Source organism: Bos mutus, chromosome X, assembly GCF_027580195.1.
Source record: "Bos mutus isolate GX-2022 chromosome X, NWIPB_WYAK_1.1, whole genome shotgun sequence".
NCBI classification, from domain to species: Eukaryota; Metazoa; Chordata; class Mammalia; order Artiodactyla; family Bovidae; genus Bos; species Bos mutus.
In genome coordinates, this window is record NC_091646.1 from 10,768,574 (window position 1) to 10,782,234 (window position 13,661).

Genomic DNA, 13,661 nt, shown 5'->3' on the forward strand with positions numbered 1-13,661 from the left:
ACTTTAATAAGCATGCTGTTTCAGGAACATATCTACCTGTACTGGCCTGTCTGACCACCGTGATTTTAGCTCTTCTCTTAGACCTCAGTCTGCACCTCCCAGCTCTGCTCACAAAGCTGATCACACAAAACATTAAGCAGGTTACTGTATATCAAACAGTATACTGTGTGCCACTGTTCTAAGCAGTGAAGCTGCAGTAGTAAATCATACCACCCCTAAAAAGACTCCACCTTCATGGAGCCCATATTGAATGCATCTTCCTCCCAAGCACTGAATCTCATGCTTACACCAAAGAGGAGCAGAATTGAGTGTCTCTTGCTGAAGTAGATATCAGGCCAGTTAGATCTTGTATATGGTTATGGATGAAAACCCGATGCTGGCTTGTAAATGCTAAAGAAGAGTGACAAAGGCCTCGTCAGCCTCGTCCGCTGCCAAGCCCCACGGCACGCAGGGCTTGCCACTACTTTAGCATCTCTGCCAGGGTATTATCATGGGCAAGCAGTGCAGTGAAGGATTCACACAGCCTGTGTGTTCATTTCAGCTCTGCAGCCTACTCTCAGTTGCCGAACCTCTCTGTCCCAGATTCCATGCCCTGCAAAATGGGGAACTCAGAGAACACAAATCAGAGCCTGTCACAGAGGAAATGCTGGCTCTGATTGTTATTTTCACTCACTATTATTAATATGACTTATTATGATGGCTTCCCACCTAGACATAATATTTGGAAGACCTAGTGCAATGCCTGAATGACTCAGATAAGCAAAGGATGGTGCACCTTGGATTGGCTTCATTAGGCTATTACTCTGGGCCAGACACTAACTAGGATTACATCAATAAAAGACATGTTCTCATCCCTCTAAACAACTCAGATGCACTGGAAATCTAGTCAGGGCAGCGTGGCAGCTCAGAGGAGGGGTATCTAACCCAACGGGACAAGAGTATGTGAGTTTAGGGGCAGAGAAGCAGAAGAATTATAGCCAGTGGCTTCTCCAAGACAGAGCTCAGATTCAAAGGAAGAGACAGCCAGACAATGAATTATTTGGTGGCCATTATAAACATAGACACAAATGCCAATCAGATGGTACCAAGGCACCAACTTACCCTTTCGGGGAAAAAAAACGGCAAAAGGAAAAACATCAATACACACCTTTCAGAAAAATAAGCTAATAATTTTTTCAAAAGAAAAAGAACAAAAGAACAAATGTATCTGGGTACATCTCAAGAGCCACAATATATGCATCTTTCAAAAATAGCAACTTTGCCAGCAGTGGTGCCAATTGACAAACATTTGTTTCAACTGATTCGGGAAAACAAACTTTAATTTGGTATTTCTTTGAAGAATGCTTGCATCAATATTTACATAATTCAGACAGTTAAATAATTGTCCAGAATTTTGTGGTTATCTCACAGCCAATGGTGGTCAGTGGGTGATGACAATACTCTGTTCACATAGCAAAACATAACTTCAGCAATTATGTGATGACTGTGAGTGACTATCCAACCAGATAACTGTGGGTCCAAAGACAGCTGTTGAAGAGCAAGTGTTGGCTGCTCCTGGTCTTCTAAACAGCCCACATTTCTGGTTTTCCATTTCACTCTTGGCCTTGAGGAAGACTGCTTCTCCTCCTCTAGCCCACAGTCTCTCTCTCCCTGAATTCTTACTTTACTTACATCCATGTCCTACTATTTCCCCCAAACTAGTTCTACATTCCAATGTCAAGTCACTGGGGCCAGAGGTCACCTTCTACATTCCTTTCCTCTCCCCCTAAGAGTGACTGCCTAGCAAAGCACTGGGCACAGAGCTGGTACACGAAGTAAACACCTCTGTCGTGCATGCTAAGTCGCTTCAGTCACATCCAACTCTTTGCAACCCTATGGACTGCAGCCCACCAGGCTCCTCTGTCCATGGGATTCTCTAGGCATGAATATTGAAGTGAGTTGCCATTTCTTCCTCCAAGGGATCTCCCCAACCCAGGGATTGAACTCAAGTCTCTTATGTCTCCTGAAGTAGCAGGCAGGTTCTTTACCACTAGCACCACCTGGGAAACCCTGGAAACCATTCTGGAGAGAGTGACAAATACTGAACCAGGGCACAAGGGCTCCAGACCCAACCCAACAATGTCACATGTGGACTATACATCCTTGGGCAAGTTATTTCCCCATCCTTGGCCTCAGTCTCCTCATCTGTACAATGAAGAGGCTGAACCAGATGATGGTGAAGCCCTCCAGTCTTGAAACAGGTTCAAGGAATTGATTAATATCTACACACCTAAGCCAAGACTTCTGCCAGCAAATAAGTAATGGCTAATTGATGAGACCTCTCCAGGATTCCATGGCACTTCATCAGAAACATCCATCAAGCTGGAATTTAATTTAGTTACTGTGGCTGTGCCGACCTGGTGTGAAACCACCAGTCCCTTTGGAAAATTAATTTATTAAAAAAATTCATTGACTGACATCCTGGAGGGAGAAATAAAGCCTCTGCAATTGCATTTCTCATTGTTCAGCAGACAGTTAGGTCATCCTGTACATATTGCCACAGTCAGAAGGTTAAACTGTCCTCAAAACACACTCCTTCCAGCAGGGTGGTTTGATCAAATCATACTAGAGACCCAAAGACCAAGGAGACGTCAGACTCCTAAGAAAGTTCTCCTGGTGACTATCAAAACCCAGGCTGCAATTGCAGTGCCACTACAAGATGAGTAGGATTTTATTTTTTATTCATATAAAAAAGAGACCATTTCAATGCTACTGACAGGAGATATGTGGCCTCCAAAACACAAAATTTGGATTCCAGAAATAGGGTTTCATCAATGCCACCATACATACCTGCTATTGAGATCTGGTTTTCACTGAAGCTGGTCGATGATACAGACAACCGTTATTTAGAAATCTAAGAAAACAAACCACTCTTTATGGGATGGAAGTGATGTGTTTCTTCTTTTCCTTTTCTCCAATAAAATGAACATTGAAAAAATAAACAGATGAGCGATTTCAAGTTTCCTTAGCTATTTCCCAGTGTGTGGCCTTTACACCTTCCAAGACCAGCACACACCTATCAAACAACCACATCAAAGATAACTTTCAATCACTGGCTGATTTTCTTTTCCAAATGAAGCAAAATGCACAGGTATATGAAAAATAGCATTCCATAAACTAAGCAATCCATAATAAAAATCAGATTCTAGCTGGAGGGCTAGTGTCAGCTCTGCTTAAATCGTGCCATTTTATTTAAGCACTCAGATTATTTTTCTCAGCTCAGTAAGTAGGTGGATGTTAGCAGCTAAGGTCATCGAAAAGATTTACCTTAAAATAAATTCAACAATTCAGAGCATTGCCCTCTCCATGGTATAAAGTGTGCTTCGCTTTGAACATGCATATAAAATTTCATTAAAGTGCAACATAAAAGTTTTACATTAGAGGAACCCAGTGCTGGACCTTTGTTTAACAGTCATGATAATTTATGGCGTGGATCTGCTACAGTTAAGTAGAAAAACAGCCTTCTCATGATGAAATACAAGTCATAAAGGCTGAAACTCAAGGAAAGCTGGAGGAATCCCAAGCCTCCGATCAGTCAATTCTTCTTCAGATTTTTATCACACATTCTTCTTTAACGTTCTCCACACAGATTGAGACACAATATAGTCCTGGACTCCTCAACCTTCAAAGCTGGAGTTTGCAGTTCTAAGCATATCTTAGAATTTATAGGAATCTGGTTTTCTTTTTTTAAGCACACGGGTAAGTAACAGGAGTTCTAATTTTGCCTTTTCCTATTAAGCATTTTTTGGGTTACCATCATTCTTTCTCATTCCTTTCCTCAAAAGAGACCAGACTGGCTAAGAGACCTTCAAAAAATTACAAAACAATTGAAACACTATCAAAGAGGTAGAGGGGTGGTATTACCACAAGAACTTTTGCAACTATCTTTGAATGACAGGAGTATTTGCATAGACCACTCTTGGAGCTGATGGGGTTCTCGCGTTAACAGATGTTTCTTGAGCACTTGTAATGAAAAAGGCACTGTCCGAGATGATGTGAGAGGGTGTGTGAATATTTAAACACAAATGACTTAATGCAACAGTAGTGACACAGTGAAAAAAAACAATAAACAAAAATCCTAAGACCATCCACACACTGAAAACTTAGGCAAGTCAGTTAACCTCTCTGAACTGCCATTTTTGCCATCTACAAAATGAAGCCAGTAAGACCAGTCATGGAAAACCCACAAGGTTATTGTGAGGATCAAATCAAATGACAGATGTGGTAAGTTACAAAGCTTTGGAAATAAATGCAATCCACCCCTTACACCCAGCATTGAGGCTTCCAATTAAGTAGACAGATATACCGTGGTCTTCTTTAAGTTCAAGTACTGAATCTTCAAAATTAGGGTATTTGAACTTAAATAGACAGTTCTCAAGGATTTGAGTTTTGCCATATATATATATGGAAATTATATATATATATATATATATATATGATACATACTATACATATATGAATGGAAAATTACAACATACATATATTATAATGTGCTATTCATACCTTCTCATTAAAGAAGCATCCATAAAAAAGTGCTAAGAGATTGTATCATTACATAAACTGCTCCTTATTTGATTAAGAGAAAAAAGCAGAGTTCCATGGCTAGTTGATTACATGGTCATTCCACAGCAATTTTTTTTTACACAAGCATAACATACACAATCCAATCCGTTTGTTTCAGTGAGAGCCAAATGCTCCAGCTCACCCAGTAACAATAAATATTAGGCGATAATAATAAAAAATAGGCAATGAGAGTGTGCGGGAAGGCAATTAAGCTGGAAAGTGGGAGACGTGGATTTCTGATTCAGCCCTACCATTGATACAAATCAGGCTGTGTGAACTTAGGTGAGTCAATCAACCTATCTAGCGCTGTTTGTTCGTCTGGAAAATGGGAATAACACCTGTGCATTCTAATGCACAATGATGGAAAGAGATGATGTACAAGGAAGGATGGCACCTGTTGGAAAGGCTCAGACAAGATGTCAGTTGCTGATGCAGACTCAGGGGTCAGCTCCATCTAGGCTGGAATCTGAACTGCATAAATGAGGAGCCAGTGCCTCCATTTCTTCATCTAAAAATGGAGGTCGTATTAGGACCCATCTTACAAAGTTGTCTAAAGGATTAAGTAAAATTGAGTATTTAAAGCATGAGCTAGTCAGTCATGTTTGGGGCACTGAGTAGATACCCAAATAACAGCAACAATGATGATGATGCGACTTATCACATACACGGGTGAAACACACACATACACACACTCCTCAAAAAGATTTCTCCAGATTGTGGTCTTGGGTTCTTATATTAGCAATAAACTTCTTTCTATTCTCAGTAAACAAGTCTTAAATCACTTTCTTTATCCCACAGGAATCAGAAAAAAACAAAATTAAGAGTGAAAAATGTACTCACTGTACCAATTGTTTTGTCTATGTGACAAGCTCATCAAGTATGTGGCGGTTTCCCTTTCTGAGGTACAACCTACAGCTATAAGCTCATGGGAGTACAGTTCCTAGTTTGTTCCAGAGATGGCCATTTTATTGGGCTTTTATGATTTTTTCAATTGTGTTAAATATGTGCAGATTCTGCATGCAAGCAATAGTCTTAGCTAAGAATAATGGGCATGAAATAAAGGTTCAGCACATTAAAACCACTTCTATTCAACAATAATTAGCATGTTTAAATACAATATAATTTTTATCCATCTACAACATGCTTAAATGTTTGGAATCTCGTTTATGTCTATAATGACAGATTCATATTTGAGGCAGTCATTTTCAATCTTGATTTGTATATTTTAGACTTGTTAAATGCTTGACTGAATCATTAGCAAAACAATTCATGTATCATTAAACTGATTTCTAACATGAGATAATTTTCTTCCTTGTCCAACAGACATGCCTTTTAAGATTTACAGAGATAGCATTTATTCTTTGGGGGGTTTCAGCCGGGTGTAGAGCAGACCTTATCAGTAGCTAATTTCACCACCTTGAGTCTTACTCTCCACCCCACCATAAGCTCAAGCTCAAGCGGTTTTCGGAATGAAAGCTTAGACACACTGGAGAATGAATATTGTACCAGCAAGAAAAAAGAGACCACTGACTGTCTCCATTTCATTGGAAAACAAACAGAGGGGAAGGGGGAAAGATAAATAGATGCAGGTAGAGAAAGAGAGACCCTAGCGACCTGTAGGCCTTGGTCAGAACAAGATCCAGGGGCTACCCCTCGGCCCCCTCCACATTCCTGCCAACCCCAGGTAGAGGTGGGCTGCCTTCTCAGTCTCTCCCTGACATTCCCATTCACCAACAGGCTTCTGTCATTCTTTCAGAGGATGGAAGAGAAGGAGGCCTCCCAGATCTCTGCACGTAGAACGGGCAGAGGCAGCCGGGCTGCCGCCATGCATGGGCCATGCCCAACTGAAGCTGAAACAGTTCACTTTTGTCTGGAGAGCAGGGTCCCCGCCTCCCACAAGGCTGAGGGAACCTGGGCAAAGTAGGGGCCGCTGGGGCAGCGAATGAGGGGGAGGGGAGGATAAGCCTGGCCCGCACATGGCCCCTTCCCAGCCTAGACAGCCCCACACAGACCTTTGAACTTTCTATTTATCTAACAGTTTAGTGAGTTTAACTCTCTTCCTGTATAACTGCCCGTTTGCAAGCTTGCCTCTAATTAGGCTACTTGTGAGACATCACATAAAAACTACAAACCATGGATGCTGGCCTCTGTCCTTCACAGGCAGAAAGTCGGCCACTGTCATCCTGGCTTAACTACAATTGTCATCAAGCTTTGGAACATGGTGATTTTGCTCTCATGGTGATTTGCTTGTCCATTTTTATTTTTCAGTGTGAGCCCCTTCCTGTATCTGTCTTCCCTTCTCCTGTATCTGTCTTTCCTTCCTTCTGTCTTTCTTTTTCAATAATAAAATGATGATAAGCACCCCTGCAAAGAACCTCGGCCTGTCACAAAGCAACATCTCATCAATACGGGAGGGGTGACTGCCAACAGAAAGGCTGGACACTTGGCAGGCCCTCAGATCCTGCTGGTAAAGGAGTCCAAATCTAGCCACGTGATCTCCAGACACCTCAAGAATTCATTTACTGGGTTAGCAAGGCAACTGTATGCAATGATTTAAACGATCAAATTTGATTATTTTTTTCTTTATCCTTTTTTCACTTTTTAAGAGCAAGTGGTATCTTTGGTGCACACAGCCATCTGCACCTTCCTCTTTTCAACAGAATGGTTCATATTAAATTCAGACATAGGTGAACACTGCTCATTCACCCAGGAATCTTCAAGAATGAGAGCTTTGGCCCTTTAATCAAGTCGAGAGCATGACCCATTAAGAGATTCTTGTCGTGTATGAAGTCCAGGGCTCTGTTCCGTTAGTGCCGAGCACTCTTAGCCACCCAGGCTGGGAAGTGTCACCCATGCCTCGTCCAGCCCATTTGCATTCCTCCTGAGGAATGTGGATGTTTCTAAATGGGCACACACTTTTTGTTTACTATAGTCTACTGTCTGTAAGTGACACATATGCCTGTTTCTGTAAAGTCTTTCTCCATTAGATCTTGGAAGATGAGTTTGTTTTTTAGCTGGCCTGATCCGGTTATTATGTCAGACATATAAGGTTGCGGTAGAGATGGCTCAGAGCTCTCTGTTCCACAAGTGAATGCTGAGAAGAGGTCCAATGGAAATGAGATCCTTAACTTGGCTGGTGCCTTTTTCCTTCTAGGCCTCCTTGGAAGGTTTGGGGTGGGGAGCAATGGATGCCATCACTCTAATCAACGACTTAACTCCCCAGGAGGGGAAGTAAACATGTAATGAACATGCCATTGCCATGCTCTGGATGTGCAAGAGAGTTTGGAAAGGTACAGACTTTCATTCAAGGCAATAGCAAGCTCTTTAGTTCACCCACTATTCACATTTCTGTTCCTTTTCTCTGTGGGGGTGTACAACACACAGATGCACAACCGCAGCATTACAAATGTTTACAAACACAGATGTAGAAGGAAGCTTGCCTCTCACAATCGAAGGAGAAATTTTCCTGGGATGTGTGCACAGAGGGAAAAGGCTGGCTGATTTATGCAGACATGTTATACTAATTCATCAGTATTCACATAATATCCATGGAGTGTCTGAGTCCACATGTTTCTTAACTGATGTGGCACAGTTAGGCATCTAGAGGAAATCAGGTTTTGCATTTTCCTTAATATAATAAAAGATAGTTTCTGAAAAGGGAGAGAGATGTATTCTTCTGAAAAGACAAATCAAAAGAGCCCACCCGTTTAAATATGCAACTGCATGTGCCTAAGATTAAACTGAAATTAAAATAGTATAATAAACATGTTTTTAAAAAACCTAATACATTGTATATATGTTTAACATTTGAACTACGCCCACAAAAGCAATTATAACAACGTCTGTTAATGATGTTACCCACACCGTATATTAGGCAAATTGTATGCAAATAGTAATGCTGTGGTTATCAGGTGCCTGCAAAATAAATTAGTGAAACAGAGTAAAGGCTGTGTGCAGGAGCGTAATATTTAATGGAGCAGTAATTTTATTGTGATCTTTACTTTTAAATAACAACAGCGTGGTTATTAAAAATTGCAAAATGTTCTTCTGCAGAGCTGATAAAACCCTGCATGGTATCAAAAATGCCTTATAGATTAATACTGATACAGCGTGATTTGTGGCTTCAAGGATTTACCCCGAATTGCTATAAAATAAAATATTTTAAAGTTCTGATTATCTTGGATTTTCAACTAAAGGAGTCATGATTGGCATAATGAAGCTATTGGCTAAGAGTGTGACCCTTTTCTAAAGAAGGAAATTGCCTAAAATATCACATCAGCGAGGGAAATCCTTGTAAAAATACACAGCATTCAGAGTCAACGGCTGCCAGGAGTTTAACGTTGCAAAAGATTTCGCACTGCCGGTCGGTACTATAGATTATTCCAACTCCATTTAAAAAGCCAATAGCGAAGTGTGCAATTCTAAGTCTAAGGCGCTACCGCAGTGCCTTCCCCTCATCTAATTCCATAGGCTGTGGGGGCAAACTGATAGGAGAAAATGTTATGACAAATGAACAGTGATAACGTTGGTGCAGGAGGTGAGGCTTTTGTAAAAGTTAATAGATATGTGCATCGCTGTTGATGCACGCGCGCGCGCACAGCACGCAGAGTAACAACTTTCCAGCTCTCAGTCACCTCTGCACCGTCTTTCACAGACAGCCCTCTCGGCGACAAGTTGACGGTATTTGGAGAAGAGCTGACTAAACCTTTGAATCCGGGCTGGGTACCCATGACACAAACGGGTGGCTGCCTCCCAGTGGGGGGTGGGGGGCGGTGGTGCGGACAGGACCCAGGGGTTAATGAAATGTGCTTTGACTTCGGAGCAGCCAACTTTAGGGGCCAACTTCAAAACCCCGCAATACTGAAAGCCAACGCCGCAGTCGGCCCGGACCCCGGGGTCCCCCACGCAGTGGCCCCCGAAGCCGCCGCCAGGCTCCCGATTGCGAGCGGGTGGAAGGGAAGGTGTGCGCACCGCGCCGCGCGGGGACCGAGGTGGCGGCGGGGGCGGTGGCCGCCGGGGACGTGGAGGGCCGCCGGTGACACCTGGCCGCTGCCTGTCCCCCCGCGACCCGCCGTCAGCGTCGGGCACCTGGGAAAGTTGGGGGCATTTCGAGCGGCAGCATCCGGTGCGCTGGGAGGCCGCCAAGCCAGCTGTTAGGGGAGAAAATCCCGGGCGGAGGTCGCGCGGCTCAGACCCCGGACAGCAGTGCATCCGATTTGGGCCAAACGCAACTCTTCGGACTTGGAGTGCAAAGCGACGCCTTCCGGACCCGCATTCCCCCCTCATCCGCACCTACCCCCACCCGGGCACCCGACCGAGGAGTCGCGGCGGCTGGGGCCAGAGGTGGCCGAGAGCAAGTGGGAGGGCGTCCGGGGCGCCCCCACCAAGCCCCGGCTCCTCTTAACAAAGGCGGAAAGCCCAGCCCCAGCGCGGGGACCCGGGCAGCAAAGGAGAAGGCAAAAAGCAACACCTACCACTGCTGCTCCAGGTCCCAGTCCCTGAAAAAGTCGAATAGATCCATAACGGCCGGGCGGCGGCGGTGGCGGCGGCGGGCGGGCGTCCGTCGCTGCTCGCGGCGGGTCTGCGCGGCTCTCGGCGCGGCTCGCGCGCTGCTCTCGGCAGTCCGGATCTCCGGCCCTCCTGCCCGGCTAAAAGTGCCCGGGCCGCATGGGCGGCGAGGGCGGGCGCCGGAGGTGCCGGGTCCTGAGCTTCGGGGCGGTGGCGGCGGCGGCGGCAGCAGCAGCGGGCGGGCAAGTGCCTGACCGCCCGCTCGGGTCTGCTCGGTCCGCGGCTGCCCGCGCGCCCAGCGCCCCGACGCTGCGGCGGCAGGCGCGGCGGGCTCGAGCCGGCGGGGGCCGCCCGCCTGGCGGGCTGCGGGCTGGCGGAGGCGGTGGCGGCGGCAGGGGCGGCCGGGGCAGCGGCAGCGGCGCGGCGCGGCTCGGCAGCCGGGGCGGCAGCGGCGGCGGCTGCACAGGCGGCGGCGGCGGCGGCCGCGGCAGCATCACACACTTACACACTCACAGGGGGCGGAGCCTGGACAGCCCGAAGCCGCGACATGGAGCCGGCGTTATCATCCCCGGATCTGGCAGGGGCTCGCCCCTCCGTCCGCGCCGCCCGGGACCCCCCTCTGTCAAAATCAGCTGGTGGGAGCGGCCGCAGACCTGGGGACTCTCGCCCTGGGGCCCGGCCGGAGGGGCAGCTGCACTGAGGCGGGCGGGGGCCCGGCGGGGCCAGGCGACCTGCTTCCGGAAGGAGAACGTCTCTCGGAACCCCCACCTACTCCCACCCCTGCGAGTTAAGATTCGGAACCCGAAAAGAGCGCACAAAGTGCCGCGGGGATGGGGGTCCACCCCCCGCTGCGGCGCGCACAGTCCCTGCCCCGGGACGCTTCTTGGGAACCCCGACCACTGGGAGCAAACTTTGGTGGGCCTGAGCATCCCTCGGCCCCGCAGCGCACAGCCCTCGAGGCCAGGAAGAAGAAGGCGGTCACCTTCACCTTCCCCGGCGCCGCTTGTCTGCACCCAGGCCGGCCAGGCATGCCGCAGTGCCGCCGTGGCCGCACTGCAGGGCGCGGTGCGCACCTAGTAGGTCCGCAAGCTCTGGGCCCTGGATTCTGTAGGCTGCAAGGGTCGGCATAAATGACCACCCTGGGTGATCCTCAGGTTCGCCTTAGGACCCTGGAAACTGGGTGGCACTACCACCTTCTAGGCACAACCACCACGTGCCTTGGGCAGAAGGCGTCAGCACTCCCTACTCTGGGAGATGGGAAATCCCACAGAGTGTGCCCACTGTCCCACCCTCTGGCTGCCTGTCTCCCTCTGGCCAGAGAGTCTCTCTCTGCGTGCAGCCGCCTCCCTCCCTTCAGCCTCCACTGGTGGTCCAGGACCGGTGGACCTCTTTAGCCAACACGCTTGGGGAAAGCTTTCCCGGCCTCTGATGCCCAAAGCGGCGTCAGAAGGGGCGGAGTCTGACACTTCGGGGAGCAGGAGCACCCGGAGTCCCAGACCTTCCCCAGGTCCTTGCGCAGGCAAGATAGTATTGGCGCATCATTGAAATTCTAAGGTGAGGACCCTCTAGCAAAGCGGTAGACTGAGTGCTGACAAGAGCTGGGTGCCAGTTCTGACTCTGATTCTGTCACTGGCTCTGCGTGTGACTCTAGCAAGTCTCTTCTCTGAGGCTCGTTTTGTAAAAGACAGAGACTTGACAGAGCCGCCATCTGGCTCCTGCACCTCCAGCTTTCTGCTTTCTATTTGAACATGCTTCTCTAATATTATCTCGTATTCTCAAAATCATCTTAATAATTTCTCTTTACTTTTTTTTTTTTTTTTCCGGAGGAAACTGAGGCTCTGAGACTGGGTAATTTGCCCAGGATCTGACATTTCTCCTAAAGGGGGAACAGAGATTAGAACGAAGCATCTGGGAAGCCCATTTAGGGAGGGCTGAACTCAGTGGAAGGTGCTACAGCTCCAAGAGGTGGAGGACTTGAGAATCTTAGCTTGAAGGGGCCCCGAGTTCCGTCTCTCTCCTATTCTTTGTACGGGAAAAAGCACATCACCCACATACACAGACAAGACACTAAGATTCTGCAACTCTGGCATCCGATGATACTTTGCTTTGTTTATTTATTTTCTATAGGGCCAAGTTCTTAACAGAACTAGTTAACTGACTGCAGATCAACCAATGGGCAGCCAAGGGAAGACTGCATTTCAAATCGCTTTTTCAGTTTGGCTACTTGTAAACTCGTCTAGTCAAAGACTCCAGAGCAAAAGAGCTATTGGTAAAAATGGTGCCAGAGATTTTCAGATTCTGTCTGTGCCTTCTTTACTTGTGGAGTTCCAGTCTTCAGCTGGAGACTGTGAGCCCTTGAGGCAACAGAGACTTCCTTGCTCAGATCCACAGCTCCCAACCTTAATTCCCTTAGTAAATGATCCTCGAATTGGATTTGATTGCTAATAATGATTGTCGCCTGGGCTAATGCTTGATCTGCTTGAAAATCTTTAGAGGAAAACCAGAACATCTACAATTAACATTTAAATGGTGATTATGGTCACTTTGTATCTGATTCACTTTTCTCGCCAGATTATATTGATTGGAGGAAGACAGAAAAAAATTATGTGCTAGATAAATAAATTTTCAAGAGAACTAAAGCTGCTCCTTTAAGAGTTCCAGACCCCCATCACCCCACTGGTGCACTTTCTTCCCAATCAGCGGGAGGACCAAGCAGAAGCAGAAGGAACCAGCGAGAGGCAGCACTCGGAACAGAAGTGCCTGCGGGAAGGAGAGAAGAGACAAGTGGTGCCGGCTGCCATTTCAAAAAAGGGGCTGGGGCTTTTCCTTCCAGAGATCAAAACCAAGAGGGGAGGCTGCTCTGGGTGGAAGGAGTTCCCACTCCCAGCCACCCTCCTGGAACAGGGAGGAAGCTGGGAGAGGCAGCTCTGAAGGGACCAGGCTATCTCTAAGGCCAGCCATCCAGCCCAAGCCCAGCTCACCGTCTGAACATCTGCTCCTGGGCAGAGGACAACCTTCACCTTCTCCCTTCCTCCTCCTCTTCTTGCCCATTCTCAACTCTAATGGAGCCAGGAGCCTTAGAACTGGGCTCTTCAGTGAACCTTCAGACAGCCATCCAAGCCCTGTATCCTCCAGCATACTGACAGGAGGGAAGGAAAAGCAAGTTGCAGGGAGAGCAACATCAACAGGAAGTAAAAAGGCGATCTGGAATCAGAGCTCACTGCTGCTGTCACTCTGGCAGCTCTGCCATCTAGTTCCCACAGGTCAGGTTGCTGCCCTCTCATTCCACTCTCTGGGGCATCTTAGCAAAGGTGGAAGGTTCCTGTGGCTCAGGCTTCTGTCCTGGCTTTGCCTGGAAAAGCCCCTGTCCGATCTCACAACACAACTCTCAGCTCAACCCAGTATTTCTGCAGTTGTAACCTCTCCCCTTTGACCCTGCTCTCTGTAGGCTTCTCCCACGCTCTCTCTTAGGGCCCCCTCCTTACCTCACCAATCTTCTCATCAGAGACCTCCTGGAGGACCACTGGGTCAAGAGCAAACCATTGTTTCAG

General features: G+C 47.3%; 1 protein-coding gene across 1 annotated transcript in view; it reads right to left on the reverse strand.

Moving 5' to 3' along the window:
* AFF2 (ALF transcription elongation factor 2) overlaps positions 1-10,544 on the reverse strand; it is a 539,484-nt gene extending 528,940 nt beyond the window's left edge. Inside the window, 1 exon segment of the mRNA XM_070365748.1 lies at positions 10,077-10,544. Within this exon segment, the coding sequence (XP_070221849.1) occupies positions 10,077-10,123 (47 nt within the window). The 5' untranslated portion in view covers positions 10,124-10,544.
* Positions 10,545-13,661: the final 3,117 nt, after the last annotated feature.